Source organism: Porites lutea, chromosome 14 (assembly GCF_958299795.1).
Source record: "Porites lutea chromosome 14, jaPorLute2.1, whole genome shotgun sequence".
NCBI lineage: Eukaryota > Metazoa > Cnidaria > Anthozoa > Scleractinia > Poritidae > Porites > Porites lutea.
The window spans coordinates 14,619,111-14,641,248 of NC_133214.1; the positions used below are offsets into that span (position 1 = coordinate 14,619,111).

Consider the following 22,138-nt stretch of genomic DNA (forward strand, 5'->3'; position numbering starts at 1 on the left):
ACGTTACCTATACTGCGTCACCACTGCCATCTGGTGACGTCATATCTACTACAAGGTGATGACGTCATCTCTTCCGCAAGACAAATTAACGAATGCACAAATATACAAGAGAATATTGTGTATAATATATTTATTGAACGTTCGTGTTACAATTAAAGAGAAAATATGTCCCGGCTATTCGCTTCAGCTCTCGACAAAAAAGTTATCAATACTCGCGACATATTTTAACAATAAAAAAACTATTTATTTTTGGAGAATTCATAAATAATCTAAAGCATAATAAAAAGATACACGCTTTTCGAGAGAGATGATAGGTATGGACCAGAACGAATGTCTCGTGAGCTGTAAATTCATCTCCTCCTTTTTCGTGATTTATCACAAATTAAGATTTGAGATTTTCTTTAGAAATTCGACTTTTGGAGGCCTTCGATGTCAAAGGATTACTCCTTTAAAAAAATAAATGGAAAATAACACAACGCAAAAAATCAAATGCACTAAATTTCTTCATTTAAACAGAAAACAGTGAACAGATGTCACAATTACGTATAACTTCAGATGAGCACAAACAACCGAAACTTTTGCCACAAATCAAAAACGTTTTCAAGGTCATTTAGAAAAATAAAAGTATCAAGATTATTTAATATCTGTTTTATTCTTGTGTTCTATAGATATGGTTATGTGCTGTCAATGTGTAGTTTGCTCCTATCATAGTTCAAAAATTTGTTTCGCTCTTCATAAATACCGTAAATTTCTCTAGATTTTATACACTCTTATATATAGCACCTTGGATTGATGGCCTAGCTCAACAAATTTCCTTTTAATTTCTTTTGTTAGTTATCATCAAAGTGAACGGTTAACCTTTTTATCTTTTTACTCTTATTTAAGTTTACTGATTAGGTTAATTTTTACGGCTGTAAATTCGCAGTCAAGACTGCTCCATATTTTCAGTAACATCCGGGTTACTTTTCAGGCAATTTTCAAGGATAAACCGCGCCACATCACACGACGCCCAGTAAGACACGTGAGAAGTAACCGCTGACCAGTAGTTGCTTTCCATGTATCCCTCTCGTAATGTGTAATCAAGTCTCTCTTTCAGCACTGAAAGACAAAATATAACGTGTTAATGTTAACAAAGTTAGAGGAGAACACCTCCTCCTTATAAATGTGCAAAAACTTTCTACACTGTAGTCAATGATCTTCGGGACATGAACAGCTGATCTGAGATAAGAGGGAGTTTAAGCAATGACGTTTTTGAGCGACGCTCGTCAACCGGAAGTGAACTTTTTGCACCCTTCGGCCGTGATGTGGAAAAATTTGGGGCAAATCGTCTCTATAAGAGTTTAGTAAAATCCAACTAGTGGTCTATTATCAATGCTGCGTTCTGATTGGTTGAGCTACTACTAGGCTATATGTCATAGCCCACTAGTAGCGAAAAAAGCTGGCTTTTTGGCGGCAAAAAAAAGATTAAAATCTATGTGTTTGACCAACTCGCCCTCATGGCCTCTGAGTCAATAGCCCATTCGGCCTTCGGCCCCATGGGCTATTGACTCAGAGGCCATTCGGTCTCCAGGAATTATTGTTTAAAAGACACTTACCCATACAAATTTGGTAACGTCAAGGCATAATAAAAGAGAAAAAAGCTCACTTCCGGTCGACGTGTGTCGCTCAAAAACGCCGCTGCCTAAACTTCCTGTCGAGCGAAACCCTTACGGTTGCTTCCTTATAAAAGCTGAACAGGTAAATGCCGCCCAAAAGGCAATGGTTTATTTCCTATTTTGGCTAAAACCGGGTATAGATTTTCCTCATTACGGTCTAAAATCGAGTATGGTTTTCAAGGGAACCACAACAGCGCCGTGTCAAATACTACTAAATAGTCAGAGAGGATTAAATAACATTGACTTAGCTTGAACAAAGCAATGGTTTCTCAAACAGCGCACAACTTTCAGAAGCCGCATGTGAAAACGGATTTGGGAAATGGCAAGTTTTGGTCTGAAACAGGGTCAGTATTTGGCAAGAGAGAATTAGCTCATTCTCTCTTGTCTTGGGAGAAGAGGGCGACACACCACCGACAGGAATTCCTAGGAATACCTCCCCACCACCAGGGCTCTATCTAGGGTATCTGAGGGGTAGAAGCTTCCCGCCCAAAATGCCCAGCTTCCCCCCAAAAAAATTAATATAGTTATCATTACAGTATTAAGTAACTATATCGTCACTGCAGGTCACTGCACACACTGTAATACTTCTCAAAATTGTGTCTCAAAATGCACCAAATTGCATCTCAGCACATATTCATTTCAAAAATTCCGTCCAGGGGGCATGCCCATGGACGGAAGCTCGTGGCCTTCGGCCACTCGGGACTTCTTCCCCAAACGATAGATCTAAGATAGAACCCTGCCACTACCACCACAACCACTCTCAGAGGAAAATTTTGACCGTGCAATTGGTTCTCGGACATTTACGGCTAAGAATCGTATCAGGATTCAGTTGCTTTGTTTGTTTTCTACCCGGGCGTATATTTGAGGAAAAACGGTAGAGTCGTAATGCTCCGAGAAAGCTGCAAAAGTTTTCATCCAGGCTCACTTAACAATGAATCACCACAGTTTTGACAGTTAAGTCTAAAAGTGAACGGTGTGTTCATGGTGTTCAAGATTGTTTAGACACTCTACTCAAATATGAATTGACTATTTTCCAATTGCCCATAATACACTCTGTTTGGCCCCCACATTTTGCATAACTTATTGTCTGAAAATGCTCTTGGGAAACTGCAATACTCCCAGGAGCATTTAAAAACAATGGTTTATGCAGAATTTGGGGGGCAAACAGAGTGTATTATGGGCAATTGGAAAATAGAGAATAGAGCAAAAATCGTCCAATTATAAACGCACGCTAGTGGACAGAGGGAAAAGCAGTTGCTATCTACAAGGCTGGCTGAGGAACTGAACTCGGTACTCCAGAGAAACACCTTCCGCTACTGGTCAAAGATGGACTAGCACACGGACCTGCACATTAGGTACACTGCGTCAGACTCGCTGACCTCTCAGCCACGTTGCTATCGCACGACTGTTCAACAAAAAGGCTGTAGCGAAATGTTACAAAGGAGGTGCAGATGATAGATGTATACGAAATAAATCATATAAGAACTGCAGGAATGAAATCAAATGAAGAAATGATCCTCGCAGTTGTGAACGCAATTTACGCAATTACGAAAGAAGTCTGTAAAAAATCCAGGACTTCAACGGGGTTTGAACCCGTGACGAGGCGCAGTTACCTTTTGCAGGGACTGTTATGTGTTCCTCTTTATGGCTCTGTTCTTGTTTTTTAGTGCTATCTGTTTCTTCTGTTTCCTGACTTGAGTTACTGGATGTTGAACCAAACAGACTCGCTATCCAACCTTTTCTCTTTGAAGGAGATGATGACGGCCCGTCGGTAGCCATGGCAACACACTGCCCTTCACTGCCATTCACTGAAGGAAAATCATCTATCAGTGTTTCTACTGGTTTTTGGGACATAAAACAAGTTTCGGGTTGGGTTCAATTTCCTCAAGTTATGTCTTTCTGAACAAGGCCAAAAAGAAAAAGACAGAGAGAAAAGTCGCTGGTTTCTTTTAAAATTCTTATCTACGAGTGTTGACCTTTACATGAGGCTTGCAGAGCATGAATCACTTTCAAAACGAGATCAAAAACAAAACCTTTCTTGCCAAAAAGTGTGTTTTATTGGGATTTGAATAAGGCCCCGTCCACACGTATCGGGATATTTTTGAACCCGCAACTTTTTCTTTCCGGATAACTTCCGTCCACACGTATCCGAAGAATCCAGCATGCGAATCCACTACTTTTTGAATCCGCTCTCCAGAATGGAAATTTTTGATTACGCTGTGAATCCGGAATCGTGTGGACGCTAAACCCTGGTATATTTTTTTATCCGGTGACATAACAAGATCGAGTCCAGTTCTTTACCATGAATACCTCGACGCATGCTCTGTTGCCAATATTCCCAGAGGAGTCCTGGGTGCTAGAGTGTATCCTGATACGTGTCGGATACGTGTGGAGGGGCAAATTCGATTTGAAGACGAATACGTGTGGACGTGGAAATTTTTGAATCCGGAAAAAAATAAGTTGCGGATTCAAAACTATCCGGACACGAGTGGACGGGACCTAAACGCTCTTAACCTCGATTTGAAACAGAGGCCTGGGAAAACTATAAGGCAAGGCGGCTCCTAACATGCAACTGTAATAAAGCCAATCTGCCTTCGTAAATGCCATCGGGCGTGCCCATATAACAGCACACTCGTGCAAAATGAATCTGTAAGTCAACGCTGTGGATTACTGAGACAGAGTTATAGGAAACCTTAAGCTGAAAGAAGTTTTTGAGCGAGGCAAGTCAACCGGAAGAGAGCTCTCCCCTCTTTTAACATGGCTCGATGTCACTAAATTTGTCTTACTAAGTGCCTTAACTCAATAGTGACGAATTACCCTAAAAATTAAGGCAAAACCATTGCTAAAGAATGCAAAAAGACCACACTCTAGCTCACGTGCGTCACTCAAAAAACCATGCGATAATACAATGTATATCCAAATCACCTGAGCAGACTAAAAGGAGTAGAAAAATTACATCTCCTCGAATCACAGCCCAAGTTTTCTGAAGGTCCCCAAACAGAAGGACGCGAACCGCAGAATTTCCGGATTTCTCGTGTAAATGGTAAGTATTTGGTAAGCAACGCCCTGCCCGCATCCATAAGTCAATAAAAAAAGTTTACCTGTACTTTTGTCCGCTGATGCCGCATTGTGTACGACCACCAGATCGTCCTCGTCCATGTTCTCTTCGCCATTCGAGCTGGCGTCGGCCTCTTCTGTTTTCTGTCTCGAGAATCCAACACGGAACAGGCCACCCCACTTGCCGGCTGCCTGCCCGGTTTTGCTGGGTTTAGCTTCGGTGTATCCGGCCTGTTTGCTGTCAAAGCGGTGCAGCTGTACAGGAGGAATGCTACTGTAGTCTCCACTGATCAGAGGTTCCAGACGATACGCCTGAAAACAACGGAACACTTCATTCACTGTTTTACGTTGTCAAGTGTGATTATGTACTACAACAAGTACAAACACTCTCTTGCTGTAATCACTTAACCATAATTTTTTTTCTCCAATTACCAGCATTTACTTGCTATAATCACTGCAGCATTATCTCCTACCATTTCATCCACTCACTACTAATGACACACTTCACAAGTAATTATTATTACACATTAAAGATAGCATGTGTTTGCTAAATATTCGCCTACAGTTATTCACTATCACACCCATTTTCTTTTACTATAATTACACATGTAGGAGGGTCAAATAGGGTGAACACGGGACCTATGAAACATTGGCTACCCTTCCTTAACAACACCAACCTCATATAAATCCCAGAAAATCCCTTCAATAAAAGAGCACTGGGTTGAAATTTACTCCAACCAAAAGGCGATTAAGTACATCTCACCTTCCAATATTAGAGCCCTCCCAAGCTACCCAATTTACTCCAATTCTCTCCCCCTTCCATGCCTGACATTTTATGGGCCTCCCCCGCCCACCCCACCGAGCTTCGCGAGGTTCTGCGATACACGTATTTCTAGTAATATGAGACCTTAAGATTCTAATACGGGAACGACTACGAGGATGAGATTTAACTCAATATTAAGTGGTGCTCACGCGTGAAAAGGCGTCATTTTGGGGGGGAAAACGTGGTAGCCGTCCGGTCGTCATTCCGTTAAGGGTTGTAGCGAGAGTGTCAAACTGGCGAAACAAGTTATCAAATTTTGGAAGTTTTATTATTTTGCGCTACGGAGAGGGCTTAACCTCCTTCGTGCTAACTAGGTGCAATGAAGCTTTCCGGGGTGTCAAATTTTTGGGAATAAGCGAAAAACTTAAAGTTAAATCTCTTCCTCGTGGTCGTGCTTGTCCTCCAGTCTAAAGAGCCCACACCAATATAGAAACATAAAACCTTTAAACTGGGACCAAAACAAGTCGAGTACTAGTACATAATATCTTACCACAGGATCGGCTGGATGATAAACATTCAACAAACGCTTACAAACTGACTTAGGAAGCACGTGATCTTCCACGTCATCTTGAGGTCTAAGCCCTCGTAACGCCAGGAATACTGCCAGCGGTGATCCCAGGCAGAATAAGTTTTCCACCTGTGAATCAATAACGTGAAGTGAAAAACACCAAACAAAATCACGGACTATATCACTGCAAGCATGCTCAATGATGTGAACTTTTGGACTAGAGTATTGGAGTAACTCGGGTCCCACTGTTGGTTTTCTCCGCGCTCGGTCATCCGATTCTAAAAAGTCCATGGATGGAAAACTCAATACTTAATTAAGAAAGCGCTAATGAACTCTTTGAATATCCGACTCAAAACTGCACAATTATCTACGCTCCGTTCACACGGAACTGATGAACCAAATTGAACTTTAACTTTCTTCAATAGTTTAATCATCTACCCGTGTGCAGGGCGCTACTTAAGTATATCCAAAATAGCGTCCCCCACCACGCATCCATGCAACCGCGCCTTTATAACGCCTTTTCCGTAAAAAAACTTAGATGCTCGAGTGTTCACACCGCACGGGTCACAGTTTTGACCATTCTAGTTAAGAATTTGACCTCCTTGCTGTGAGACAGACATTTTCGATCGTTATAAGTTTCTGGGAAACTGCCCAGCTATCCCTCCACAAAGGCAACATTTTGCCCTAAGTGAGAAGTAAGTGTTAATGTTGGCTTAGGGGAGGGTTAGGTCGGCATTTTGTCCCCTTTTTTTTGGTATTTGGCCGGTGGGAGGAAAAGAATACTAGCGAAAAGAGGGGAAGTGAACTGCCCACCTACCCCTCCCCTAAGCCAGCATTTTGCCGTATGTGAGAAGTAAGTGTTAATGTTGGCTTAGGGGAGGGGTCCCGACATTTCTCTGAGGCAGACACGTAGTGTCAGGTCCAAAGCTTCCATCCCAGCGCAGAAGTCTCAGACAGAGTTGACTGCAAACAGTTTCCATTAGTACACTAATCATGGCATAACTTCACCATGCACACCTTAAATTTCAGAGCATAGGGGCACTCGTTTGAACCATTGTTTGCACCACATGATTCATGTTCTACTTCACTTGCTATCATAGCCTCAAGTTTCATGACTTGACTGCGAGCCTTGGCTAACTCCACTCTCAAGTTCTCTTTTCTTTTACCCTCAGCACTAGTCTCCATGCTTTCAACACTACCTCTACTGGTAACTGACCGCAGATAATGCAGGCTCTCAGTGAGAAAGCCTGTCCCAGTTGTTGAATCATGGGATAGGTGTCTTAACTCAATGTCCCAGAGGGTTAAGATGTCGTATGCAATGACACTGCCGAGTGAGTGGGCTAAAATTGAAATTTTGCCGCCTGTTTCCAGAAATGAGGGATTTCTAGAGCAGAACATGTTGTATAAGCGATTCATTTCATCTCTTACTCCGTCAATGATCTGCAACGAAAAAGTAACAAAAGGATAACTCAGGGCGCTTTCCAAAAGTCAGAACTGGCCGGCGGGACCATAGGCTCAGTCTTAGCCTTGGGTGTCTCCATGCTCCCACCCAATACAGTACCGGATCCAGACCTTGAGATGGGGGGGAAGGCGACCCCCCCCCCCCCCCGGGGCCCGCCCCTGGATCCGCCACTGCAGTGGTGGGGAGTACCGCAGGCGCATCGAGACACCCAAGATTGGAGAATGAGCCAAGCCGGACCATGGCTGGACCAGTAAGTTTAACAATGAAATAGGCTTTCTCCAAGAGTTTTTGCTGAAAACCATCTAGGATACTATTTAGGATTTGATTAATCTGGCTGGATAGTTGTGATTAAAAGTGAAATTCTCATTTCGATGAGAACGGTCTGGCCGGTCACTTCTAACAATGAAAAGCGCCCTAAGTCAGACAGTACAGTTCAATTACTAGTACAATGTTTACTCGAAAAAAAGTGCTACCTCGGACACTTGAAAAATTTTCCGACCTGTAGTATTAGCATTAAAAACGGAAATATTTTCCCGATTACATAACCAACAAAAAATACAATTTGACATTTGCTCCACTTGATTATTGAGAAAGATGCTCTGATGTGTAGCATAGCACTTATGCTCTAATGCCTTTCACACAGGGGTGGCGGATACTCCCACCAATTTAAGATACTAGGTATGAAGAAAGACTCCCAAGAAGATTTCTTCACACACTGCTCTTGAGAATTATCTGCGCAAGGGAAAACAATCTGCCATCATCAAAAACCTTCATCCCGCAGCACACTCGCTCCTTCAACCAAACAGCTTGGACATGGGAGCATCTCAGGGAAGTTCTCATTAATCACCTGGGGAAGGGACTGTTCTACGACCTCCCTCCCCAGCACAAATTCCAATTAAACTTTATACACCTCCTCCCCCTGGAATTTCCAATCTCTTGATTCTGTGGGGATGTCAGTGTGGTTATTTTCTGTAACTACACAATATGGCTCGGTAATATGTGGGCTCTCTCCTCCGGAGAGGTTTCTTCAGCGAGCTTAAGCAACGACGACGACGACCACGGCGACGGCAACGAGAACCGCAAAAAAGCAATAGGTTTATCTTAGCAAAACAACAACTTTGCACGTGCATCACGCTTTTTTGTACATTTCTTAGCCGTCGTTGCACGACTACGACGTGAAACTGACTAATTTCACGTTTTGTCGAAGACGGGAACACAAAACAACAAGTTTCTTTTTCTTTTCTTGAACTTTGATAGAGTCCTTTGGAATCCAACTCCAAAAAAAATTTCCCAACATTTGACTGAGTAAACGAGACGGAATAAGCGCGATAAAGTTTGAAGCAGCGCAAACGACGTTTTGGTAGACGTCGCCGTCGTTTTTGTTTAAGCTCCCTTTCGTGTTGTAGAGAGGCTGGGAAGAGGGAAAAAGAAAGCGGGTGGGGCCCGGCGGAAGAGAGAGATACCGCATGTGGGTTGAGCTTGTTTGAGTTTCCTTTAAGGGCCTTTAGTTCTTGCCTCCCGCTTCAAGAGACATGTGTGGAATGTGATGGCTTGCAAGTGGCATAGCTCCAGTAGCAAAGTAGGTTGATTTAATATCATTTTGTACCTCATATCTGTAAAATGGACTTGTGTAATACATGATGTCCATCATGCTTGTGTTTAGTACCTTCCGCAGACCAGACACAGACGATGGTGTAATACACTCAATGGTACCTTCAACAGTTAAACAGTACTCAGTTTATGATAATAATAATAATACTTCATTATTTATATAGCGTTTTTTACATGACTCTAAAGCGCTTAACAAGAAATATTGGGATTGCAAAAAATAAAAACATCTAATAAACATTTAAGACCCTAAAAACTAGACACAGAGAATATTAACAATAAAAAAGTGCAATAATGTCAAGGTCCACAGAAAAATAAGCATTACAAAGTTTTCACCAGATCAAACTTTAAATGAAACAAAACTCCACAGTTTCGGCGCTGCAACACTGAATGCACGGTCTCCGAATGAAACAGTGTTTATACTTGGAACTTTCAGTCACAACTGTTCGTAAGGATTGTGTAGGAAAATATCGGGATTGCATACGTAGGGACATAACAGCAAAGTCCTTCACCCGCCTAAAACAAGGATATGGAAACATGTACTTCTAACTACTGAGACTGGCCATGGTGTATGAAATTAAGTGAGGTGACTATTCAAATGAAAGCTACTGAGCAGTACTTTCAGGTGGCACTGTTTATTATGCTGTACAAGGTGGTTCTAACTTTTGAGTCTGTGGACAAAATCCTAAAGTGTGACCATTCAAATGAAAGCTACTGGGCAGTACTTTCCTGTGGTACTGTTTATTATGCCGTACAAAGTTCGTCTAACTTTTGAGTCTGTGGATGAAATCCTAAAGTGTGACCATTCAAATGAAAGCTACTGAGCAGTACTTTCCTTTGGTACTGTTTATTATGCTGTACAAGGTTGTTCTAACTTTTGAGTCTATGGGTGAAATCCTAACGTGTGACCATTCAAGAGAAAGCTACCAGCTGTATTTCCTGTGGTACTGTTTACTAGGCTGAGATATTTTTACCTTCATCCAATTTTAGCGATGACCTCCATTCCACAGGAATAAACTCCACCCTCTTCTCTTGAGGAATATCAGGTTGTTTTCCTAGAACAGTAGTTGCTCCATGTCGAAGGCTGTCAGGTGTTACACAATGTTGGACAAAAAAACGAATAACATAAATCCTAAAAATTCTGCTCTAGTAAGCACACACAATGAAATGAGGTGGAAGCTTGGGTGAACAATTCCATAGAAATCACTATAACTATTTTGCTACACCAAGCCTCAAAATTATAGAGCTTTAATTTGTTCACAGGAATGTGGGAATGGTGCACTGAACTCTGGAAAGAGTGTTCCATCACTGAATATATCAAAAAAATGAAAAATGGGCAGAAAGAAAAGTAAGTTGCCTTGCCAGAGTATTATAAGCAACAAGTAGGTAAGGAATTGAACAGCCAGGAAGTTCTTTGGTTCTACTTTCCTCTATTGGCCTGAGAAAAAAGCCAATATTTGGCAACGCACCACTGGATTCCCTGCAAAATGACATTTGAGCAATGACTGCAGTAATTCCAAACTGATGACATGTCACTACCCAGATCTGCGTAGTGCTTCTGATTGGTTGTGTGGCAAGAGAAATTTCCTTCAACCAATCAGAAGCACTACCCATATCTGGGTAGTGAATGTCACCAGTAGGGAACTTCTGCAGTCGTTGCTCAGACATCATTTTGTGGGGAAACCTGTGGTGGCATTGTTTTCTCAGGCTAACTTTTCTTGAAAGTAGCTGCAGGTCTTACAAACAGTAGCAAGTGGAAATCCAAGGCCAATGACCTTTAATGACTTTCAGCCCTGCCACTTTAAATTAAAAATGTCTGAATCAAAAGTGAAGTAAAATGCTTACTCAGCACAACTCCTAACAATATTGCTCATGTGAAGCAGCTGTCCAATGCCATGGACGACAAACACCAAGTGAGTGATATCATGAGGCCTGTCATCAGGGCTGGCATCTGTATGGTATCCACGATGAAGCTGAGTAGCTGCCCCTAATGAAACAATCAATGGACAATGTTTCATTGAAAGTTTTAAATGCTCTTGGCAATAACTACATTAATAATAACTGTAACAAAATTCTCAAATCTGATTGGCTATCAACTGTCCTGAGTTCAGCACTAATAGGACAGTGTAACAGGAAAGTACGTATCATGCCTAACAGCGTGCAAAGAAAGTCGTGTGCGATAGCACGGGGCTAGTGGATTTTGCTATCGGGCTAGTGATTTTTGTTCTTAACTTACCCGATGGGCAAGTGCTGTTTTTTGGGGAAATTCAAATTACAGAAGGATTGTAGTCCACTCAGTCCTATTACTATTATTAATGATTAATAATGGTAGTAGCACTGATAAATGACTCCATTTCAAGTTATTTAAGGTCCAGTTCAAGCGTCAAACTTTTCATGTACTGAACTTAATACCTACAGCTGTATTTTGGTAGACCCAAATGATACAAATCCAACAGCTGATTACACAACTTACACAACTTAATTAGCTTAATTAAGGTGGCTTCAGCTTATGAAGGGGAGCGATCACCCTTACATGGATTGTTAATTACAACTGTTTTTAGCAATAATTTTAATAATACTGTTATTGTTATCATACCTGACGAAAACCCAATCCTTTCACCAACATTTCTTATGATTCTAGATTTCATGTCATCCCAGTACAGCCACACGTCTGTGATGTCATTCCACTCCACATAAAAGCCTTTTAAATTGAGTCGGCCAAGTCCTGAAAAACATGGGAATTAGAGTTGTTTGACCAGCTACTAAATAATCAAGGTATACACGGAGGTCTTGGAGGTGTTTTCCTCAAGGTTCAGCCTTTGGGTCCCAAGAGTGACCAACATCAATTTTCTCATAACAACATCAGCGGATCATCAAGAATAAAGGTTATGAGAACTACTAAATTGATTACCAAAGGGGAAATGCTTAAATGATCTTACACCAAATTCTCTCAACTATTCTTAAAAGAAATGTCATGATTTGCGTATGGATCTTGGGGCTTATACATGTAAAGGCTTAAGCACTACTATGGGTCTTAAGCAGATATCAGGGCAATAACAATGAAAACAGAAACAGAATAATTAAACAATACAGAATTAATTAACAAATAATTATTCCATTAATGTTTGCCTCCAGCAATTTAACTACATTATAATGGACATTTCACTTGCATAAGAAAAAAATGAAACATTACAATAATTTTACTGGAAGAATGAAGTACTGGCAAAACAAAACTCTAGTGCAATATTTTTTTACACAAAACAGTCATCACCTTGTCGTTCAGAAGCTGCTCTTTCACTTTCATCCGGTCCAACATGAAGACCCTAAAAGAAACAAATCTGTTCTTAAACAACAGTATCACACAACTTATACAACTGAGAAAGTTTGATGCATAAAATTTAATAAAACAGGCAAAATATAATACGTTTAAACAAAGAACGGAGGGTGTCAAGACCCTGGATCTGCCACTGAGCCAGTGCACAAAAACACAAACTCGAGGGATGTATAGGTACCTGTGAACATCTCTTTTTTACCCATTTTCCATCAAATCATCAATTTTCAAAGATCTCATTGCTTGTACATAAAAGAATAATTTTGTTTTGTGTGGTAGCATTACTAGCAGATTTGAGGAACAACAATGAAATGAGGGAAACAAGAAAATAAAAAAAGCAATAATTCAATAAGCATCACATTATTAATTTTGGCAGACTTCTTTCCTGTTGTATGACTTAAATTGTTAGCCTTGATCAACAATGGCAATGCCTATACTGCTTTAATCTCTAAGATCATTAGCTCCTCAATATTAATCGAGCAACTTTGAATTCATCAGAAGTACCCATACAGAGTCTCCAAAATGGGGCAAACCCACTAGCAACATTAGCCTGAGGTTAACCCTTAAAGTCCCACAAGAGTGATCAACATCAATTTTCTCCTGAGATGATCAATACACAATCAAGAGAAAAGGTCATGAGAATTAATAAAATAATCACCAAAGGGAAAATGCTCTGATATTTCATCAAATTCTCCCAACTGATTCAGTACAGAAATGTATAGAGATCAGTTGGGAGAACTTGTATGCAGATACTGGGGCTTAAAGGGTTAACCTCACCTCAATTAATAAAAAGCCCTGATAAAATAAAATTCTGACAAGCGACATGGTCTTGAAACAGTAAAATAAGACTAACTAAACTAACTAAAAGTAGATAATATGGCGACAAATGACATAAAGATGGGTTGAATACCCACAGGAACATGGTCTACTCCTCAGACCAAGAAACGACCGTATTTGAAATTCAGACTAAAGACATAATGTGTTACAGGTCAAAATTAAATTCAGGTTAAAATTTTTTAACTCAGTCTCAGACAAAAATACCGTATGTATTTGGCTATAAGCCAATCGATTTTTACACAAATTAAGACTAAAGTTCAGTGAAATTTGAGCCCAACTGGGGTCTTGGCTTATGGCTGGGTGTTTTGGATTAATCTTTCATTCTTAGTTTTTCTGATTTTACGAGTTCAAAGTTTCGGGTATCTGCTTACAGCCAAGATCAGCTTATAGCCGAATAAATACGGCAATTGGGACAATTCCACCCAAAGCTGTTTTTCCACTTCTGGCCTGTCTCATCATCCTCCCAATGTTTTTTATCCCACCAAATCTTGCACACCAACATTGGGAGGGCAAGAAGACAGCAAAAAGTCTGCAACAATTTTGACTGAGACTGTAGGTTGATTCTAATTCATGAATAATTAAGGCTAAGAGACAAACAAAATTGAGAATCAACCGAGGTTAAAGAATTTTAACCTGAAATTAATTTTGACCTGTAACATCCGCACTTCCCCTATAAGGGCCTAAATTAAAAACTAGAACTTTTGAGCTCCCAAAATTATTGTTCTGGTAAGTACCCAAACTTGCTGAGCAACAGCATTTACATGTACTGCTTTTACAATACTCTACACAGTATTTTGTTCAGTCAGGACTCACCATAGACCTCCAAATGGTCTGATGTGACATCTCTATCTGCTCTGCATCTTCCTCGACAATAGGCTGCCACAACTCGAGTGCTCCAGATCCAGTGAACCATGTTCCTCGGCAAACTGACAAAGCATTGCCTGTGATGAAAAATAATTCTTTCAGAGACTGCACACAAACCATTGCTTCCTTCATGAAGCAAAACTTAATAAATTAATGGAGAACTGTAATCTTGCAACCTTAATAATGCTAAAAAACAATTGGTTACAACCATGGTGCAGATTTGTTTGGAAAAACGGGTTTTGAATTTTGGATACACGGGTGGCTACGTGTTGTACAAGAATGGTATCACAAAAATTAGACTTTTCAGTGTTTCTGCCGTGTAGTAAGTTGTATTGGAAGAAGGAAACATTTGGCAAGCTCTCATATAGCTGACTTCACTTTCTTGTAATACTATGATACCTAGTTGATCCCATACTGTAAGTGGACATGAGCATCATTAAGTTCCAATTTTTCTCCCCACTGCCACCCACTTAGCTTAGTTGGAAAAGAGCCAGTTTGCCAAGAGTAAGAACACAGGTTCAAACCCCAGCCAGACCACCAACCAGGGTCTTAATAAACTTGGTAAGATCATGCTTGCTGTGATTTAAGACGTCTCGTCTCAGTTCACATGATTGTGTTATTGGGCACTTATGTCAAGCCACTGGACCTGTCTCCTTCATCCTTCTTTCACTGGTCAAATCAAAGTGGGATGTACAAGAACCCACACTACTGTTTAAAAGCGAAGGGTAAATTTCCCCGGTGTTATAATCTACCTCATTGCACAAATAATTCTTATAACACATGGTTCCTACAGAATTTTGGGGGAAAAAATCAAGGACTTTACAAGGACTAAAATAATGTTTTCACGGACTTCTTTTCCCTGTAATTTGACACAGAATGACATGAAGTAAAGACCTTTCAAATTTGCAGGTAGAGGGGGGTTTGCTTCAAGGACTTTGCAAAGCTGTGTGAACCATGTAATAATTAACCAATAACCAATTATTATTGGTTAGGTTGGTTACACTAAGCTTGTTAATGGTAGCCTGTGAAACCAGCCACTATTTCGTGACACCGCGACTGGTTTCCGCATGAAATGAAGTGTGAGAAATGAGCAAAGAAATTCCACACTGACGACACATCACTACCCTGAACTGGGTACTGCTTCTGATTGGTTGAAGCAAGCAAAATTGTCAGCCAACGAGAAGCACTACCCAGGTCTGAGTAGTGACACCTGTAGTGACGTGTCATTAGTATCGACTTTCTTGGCTTGTTTCTCAGACATCATTTTGCAGGGAAACCAGTGGTAGCATCACAAAATGTTAGCTGTTTTCTCAGGCTAGTAAATGCACTACTAGCAGCTGCCAGGGGCACCAGCCTTGTATTCTGATGTCTGTGCTTACTGTTAACATTTGATATATTATGTAAAGAGGACATGTCTGTTTTCCTCTCGGCTGAAACATTTCATTCATTCACTTCATTCATATTGAGGGTCCAGGCGCTGTGCAACAAACGCAGACTGCAGACTGGCAGGTAAACAAGGTAAACATTGTTGTGAAATGCTCTAACAGATTCCCTATACCTAAATTTTGGGGATAGGGAATCTGTTAGAGCATTTCACAAGGATGTTTACCTCGTTTACCTACCAGTCTGCAGTCTGCATTTGTCGCACACAGGGGTCCAGGGGATGTCTACTTAATACAACTATCACTATAGTTGTGGTTCAATTTTATCCTTGGTTTAAATTTATGGAATATGGAATATGGAATATGGAATTATTAAATTTATGGGGTATGGAAATGCATGGAAATGAGTTTAAAACAAAGGGAAATAAAAATTAAACCAAGGAAAAAATTGAACCACAACATATAATTATATGCTGCGTCAGCAATTTCACTAACCTTTCCAATATATAGGTTTGCATTCCCTAGCAACTACATCCACCTCATACAACCCTCCTTTTACAGTTGGCATTTCATAAATGGAGGAAGTATTGAGGATTTTACTGCTGTCTTCCTCCCTTATCTCAAGGTCCAAGATTTGGCGATAACAGTTTTCAATAGACAACGAATCACAGCCATTGAAAGGTTGCCATTTCTTGTCCTCCTTCACAAACCAGCGAACTCGATCAGCTTTGAGGCCTTGTATAGCTTCTAGGTGCTGTTGAATGCTTGGAGGACGAGGTAATTTGCAGTTATTCGTTGGTGGAGGAGGTCTTGGAGGTTTGGGAGGGGAAGGAGGATGTTTTTCCTCTTCACCATCGTCACTCATTCTTTAGCTGGTAGCTTTCCCTTTCAATAACACCTTTACCGTTTCTGTTGAATTCTTTCTGCACAGATTTAGCAAAGCGTTAGTTTTCATGGAAGTGTCCTATTTTTAAGCTTCGTACATATTAGCAAAATTCAAAGTATAAAAGTCCGAAGTGGCAATCGTCATTCGCCATTTTTAACTGCACTTTGACCCAGTCGCCTCCGAGACAAAGCAACAGCACAGGAATCCCAAGCTCTATAATTGAAGTGTATTTAAGGGCAATCTGTCAGGAGAAGGACATTTTCCCTCCCATATAGACGATAGCAAGAAGAAATCATTTATTCTATAACCTATTGGAAAATTCTCTAAACGCTCTTTCATCTTCTTAAAGGTCTTAAAGACAAAGTAACCAACGCACTTTCCATTTTTCTCCGGTACCGGTAGTTTCTTTATTTAGCCTCAGCCCTGGTGATGTCTTCCAACAACGTATCAACCAACCGCACTTCGGCTTCCCCAGATTTAGATAAAACTAGTCTTCTCTAAAAGGGAGAAAAGGGGTACACAGCCTCGTTCCCAGGGTCTCGTTTGTATAGCGGGGTAGAAGGGTGCCTTAAAAAGTATCACGTGACCATGCTTTTCCCGCCTTTTTTCATGTTTGCCACCGTTTTTTCGCCGTCCGCAATTTGGCGAGGCGAAGACTGTTTTCACCTTCGCAGATATAAAGGTAAGTTTTTAAAGGTTTTTTTCGATATCTTTTAATACTTTTTTACTAACCCCAGGTCTTTTATATTCATGATTTACGTTTGAACGGTGAAATGTAAATGCACTAGGAAATAAAGGGCCAGAAAGAGAGAGAAAAAGCCGAAGCTATCGAAACTGATTTTACAGTCTTTACGCTCAAATCCTAAAGTTATATTCCATTTAAGCAAAATATTTCAAGTCAAGTGGCCTTTAAACTCACCAAAGGACATTTCACTGGTAACATTTGCCGCAGAGAAAATCTTAGAACGTCATTCTTTATCGTTTTACTCTTTCTTGTAGGGCCATCCCCATAAAATGTTTCGTTTTCTATCGCTCGAACGACCCATTTTTTTGGAAAAGTAAAGAAAAAAAATCCAGAATCACTTGTAAAGAAGCAACTACTTTAATTTACAAGCACACGATCTTGTCTGATTAACACCAATTGTCTTGAATTATCATCGATACCGTCGTTTTTTTAGCCTTTTTAGACATTTGACAGTCCTGTTAATATACATCTTTTACCATCTGATTATATCTTGCCGACTAAACGTGACATTCAATATGCAATCATGTGTTCATTCTTTTTTTTTTTTTGCCCGACCGACCGACCGACCTTCACGAGAGGAAGGGCGATGGGGAACGAAACATTTTATGTGGATGGCCTAAAGGTAAACGCGTGAATGGAGTTTGTGCAACAAAGAGTTTTATAGCAGGTGCTTTCATGCTTGCTGGCGGGGATGTCTTGAAAACAAAGACCCCTAAGAACCCTAAGACCCCCCAAGACCCCATCTAAATGACTCTGAACTTTATTGATTAGGGTAAGGAAACTGAGAGAATCAGGTTCCATTTAATTAGGTCATTGCACTGGGCAAACTGAACTGAAGCTCGATTCACTCAGCTTCCTAACCCTAATCAATAAAGTTCAGAGTCATTCGGACGGGGTCTTAGGAGTCTTGACTTTGTTTTCAAAACACCCTGCTGGCGTTACAAAAATGGTCCCAATCTTTCTTTTCTTTCGTACCTGTAATGCTTTAAATTGAATTCTTGATTTAAACTATTCTTGCTTGAAACGCAACAACTGTTTTTGCAGTTTTTGCATGTTCAAGATATTACAGGCAGTGTAAAGAGCATATTTTAAAAGCTTTAAACCAGTAACCATTTGCTCGAAGCCCTCCTAATAAATATAGTATAACCATGTTTTCTTGACCACGGCTTTATATTTGGGGTTAACGGTTGTTTACCATTTTCCGACCGGAAAAACAGGACTACCTCCTCAGACGTTCCGTTGCTTTCGACGACCCGAAAAGTTGTGTTCCATTTACTTTCTTTAACTGGATTTTTTCCGAGAAGTTTTTGTTAATAGTAAACAACCAACATAACTGAGGATGAGGGACTACATGTCCTACGCTTATACAATCCTGCACACGATCTCATTACTACAAAGAGGCGCTGTGGGGAGAAGGTGTCGGACTATTCGCGACATGCTAGTAACTGGAAAGGAAACAGTCAGCTGTATGCACTGCAAATTTCAGTCTGTTTCTCGAAAAGTGGAAAACACACTGCCTTCAATTTTTCGGCAATGAGACCAATGTAACACAGAAACCCTATGTGAGGAACATGTAAAATTGTAAACTTTTCTTGGCTATTGTTTGCAACCCTTATAATTGGTCGAAAACTTTCAACACAAAAAAACAACCTTTAAAAATGGAGTTTAACTTTAACTGCCTTTTTGTAGGTTTGTACATTCTCTGTGTGAAAATGAAAACATTCTTATGTACTGAGGAAAACGCATTGCTCCATAACAAAAGAAATTGCTTCCCGTCTTACCCGGATCATTACTTAACAGCCCGGGGGGGGGGGGGGGGGGGGGGGGGGACTCCGCATATGAAAGTGGTGGGGATGCTCGTCGTCTCGCTTAGGGTTGTAAATTTCGGATTTTGGTCTCACTTAGGGTGTTCTGGGAAAAACGCCATCATATTTAGCCGTGAAGGTCTCGTTTAGAGTTGCACGCCAAAAAATATAAAAATATATATATTGTCTGTGCTTTAACATGGTCTCTTTTAGGGGTCAAAAAAAGCTTGGGCCACTCCCAGATCGGTCTCCTTTAGGGGTTTAATTCAAAATTTCCTACGAGCATCCCCACCCCTTTCATATGCGGAGTCCCCCCTGGGCTTAACAGATAGATCCATTTGAACGTGCATAGCAGCCCTCTCGCATCCCGATCCGCCATCTTCCCTTCAAGCCAGGCCCCCTGCGTCCCCGCTCTTTAAAGACTGATGCGTGGTCCTGATATTTTAAAGGCTGCATCAAGAAGGATAATATCCTCATTTCAGGGTCCACAAGATGTTTCTCGGGATTCGGGATTAGCCTCATTTGAAGGCCAGGATTCTTGGAATTTCAAAGCAAAATAGGCGGCAAAATTCGGGATTCGGAAAGTATACACGAGACGCGGGATGCCGCAAATATCCATCGGGATTACGGGATTGGGGGAGAATTTGGGTAGGAAAGTTGCGGTTAAAGCCTATTGGGGACCCGATCTCTTTTGGCTTTAGTTACGTGTTTCTAGAAGAGAACATTACGCGTAGAATATGTTTTTAAACCGCCATCTTTCGATGAATGATCCCTGAAGATTATTCGGGGCGTTTGTCTGTACACGTTTTGGCGGATGGTAACTAAGCCATGTCGAACTCAGACACCGCAATCCCAACTCTAGACTAAGCAGTTTTCTACCATTCCCATATAAGGTGGGGATGCAAATCAACATTGGACATGGGAAAAGGGTTCAAGCAAAGAGGAAGGAGTTATACTATAGGGTGAGGAAATTAGCTCGAAATTCCAAAGTAGTTCTCTTACTCGATTTTGCTCTTGCAGTCAAATCTCCGCTAAGGTCAGTCTTACGGTCATTTCGCCACGGTTACTCGCCTCCTATTTTCGAATCATTTTATAGCGCGCTCCAAATATAATATTCCTCGTTCTATAAACCATAAACCAGAACAAGCGTGCTTCAAATGTAATATTCGAAAAAAATTTTCCTCGTTCTAAAATAGTGGGCTAACTAGGGCGAAATGAACGTAAAGGGTGTTAAATACACTCGAATCTTGGACATGGACCTTAGAGCCGACCCGGTGTAGAAGAAGATGATTAGCTTTAGGAGTAAGTCTCCTAGATTTAACCCTTGCCCCGCGACTTTCACAACGGCGGAAGTATTTAAACTGATCTATTAGCTTAACTATGCTAACTCCATCGATTAACGCAATTTCTTCGATAAAGCTACAGATGTTAGCACTAAGGAGAAGAGGTCTTAATCTAAGAGCGCCAAAAACTAGTGATAACATCAATATTCGTTGTATGGAATATGTCACTGAGGATAATCTTTTAAAATAATAATATTAAAATAGCCCTTTCTTAAAAACATCCGTGACTGTTTGAGGTTACACGGAAGGCTTATTTGTGTTTGGCACCCTTATCAGTCAAAATAATATGTTAACGTTTAAACGTGTCTTCTGATATTCCAACAGGCAGAATATTTATAGCAGTACTGATTTCATTTTCATCTTAGAATCGAGACGCCAGGTTTCAGAGGTTTCAGCGAGTAGGAGACTGGGAAAAATCGACGCACGTTCTGGAATGTGATAAGAGGTTTAAAGAGTCGAGTCGAGTGTCTTTAACTTGTTTTTGAGGGAATACGCTGAGTGCTGGACCACAGAGGTTATTCCTTTTCGAGTTGGATCCTTCAAGGGGCGCACTGAGTAGCTATCGGTTAGTGTTTTAAGCATCTTACTGCCTTTCTCATATTAAGGTTATGTTCACACCGTATCGGATATAGCTTTTCGTGCGGACACGAAATGCTATCGGTGTAGTATGATTTACTAGCATGAACGCCTAACGGACGGCCTCTCCATGGCCACTTAAGAGACTGGCGCGGTGCAGCTTCGCGCCGATAAATCACCGTTTTTCTGTGTGAACAGATGCCCTATCCGGTACGATTTTCCTGCCGGCGCAAAAGCTATCATTTATAGCGTGAACCCGGGGGGGGTACTCGATATATCCCTGGGTAGGGAGGTGCGGCGCGGCCACTCATACCCTGACCCTGTTTAAGACAAATATCGCTGATTTTCCTACCCTGTTTAAGACAGAATTCCGATTTTTGATACCCTGTTTAAGACATTTATCCTGTTTAAGACAAAAATTTGATAAATCGATACCCTGATTAAGACAAAAAGTGATAAATTCGATACCCTGTTTAAGACAAAAATCCCGAAAAACATACCCTGGCTGGCCGCACGTCCCCATTAAGCTCTTATAAGGGAGTACCCCCCCCCCCCCCCCGGGGTGTGAACAAAGCCTAAGTTTAAATTTTTTCTGGAGTTAGTTCTTGTTCATGACTTCTTCTGGTTAGTAAGTCTGGTTTATTAATAAAATCGTCGCGCTTAGAAATAAGCGAATTGCGAAATTATTTTACAAAGATATAGATATCAATCAAAAGAAAATTAATTTAAACTAATTATATCGTGTTCAAAATGGACTAGGCCTTACAATTATGAGAAGATATAATACAATAAATTAGATAAAAAAACGAGAAACTAGGAATATATATCAAGTTATACATTAAATTCCCATAAGTTCCAAAATTACATGCTATGAGCATAAAGGCTCATCGCCGGAAAAAAGCTTCGTTTAAAGCGTTCAGATTTGCAACTTATAAGGGATGGTCTGTCTTTATTGTGAAGGGAGCGGCCGTGCGCTTGCGACCGAGTCGGTGGAACAAGATGGCGAAGACGGGACTCGGGCTCTTTTATCTTTGTGAATAATTTGCTACACAACTCCATTCTTCTTGTGTGAAGTGGTACACACCCGGTAGTAGCTAAGGTCTCTTGGTAGCGCAGCACAGGAAAGCTGATGCGCAGCGCCCGTTTCTGCACTCGCTCGATGCTATCTGATAGTTTGACGAGGAGGGCATTATGCCACACAGGACAACAGTATTCGAGGACAGACCTAATGAGCGCAAAATAAACCTTAAGTAGGT

General features: G+C 40.8%; 1 protein-coding gene across 2 annotated transcripts; it reads right to left on the reverse strand.

Annotated features, from left to right (window-relative positions):
* Nucleotides 1-113: 113 nt before the first annotated feature.
* LOC140924177 (phospholipase DDHD1-like) lies at nt 114-16,577 on the reverse strand. 2 transcript variants are annotated; one of them, XM_073374203.1, is made up of 12 exons: nt 16,023-16,577; nt 14,095-14,222; nt 12,385-12,436; nt 11,710-11,838; nt 10,959-11,100; nt 10,088-10,197; nt 9,112-9,218; nt 7,061-7,483; nt 6,026-6,172; nt 4,757-5,024; nt 3,269-3,463; nt 114-1,098 (listed from the first exon to the last, which is right to left on the reverse strand). In XM_073374203.1, the coding sequence occupies exons 1-12, from the start codon at nt 16,390-16,392 to the stop codon at nt 926-928; spliced, it is 2,244 nt and encodes a 747-aa protein (XP_073230304.1). In that variant the 5' UTR covers nt 16,393-16,577; the 3' UTR covers nt 114-925. The 2 variants fall into 2 exon arrangements, with proteins under 2 accessions (XP_073230304.1, XP_073230305.1); XM_073374204.1 differs by lacking the exon at nt 6,026-6,172.
* Between the last annotated feature and the right edge of the window lie 5,561 nt (nt 16,578-22,138).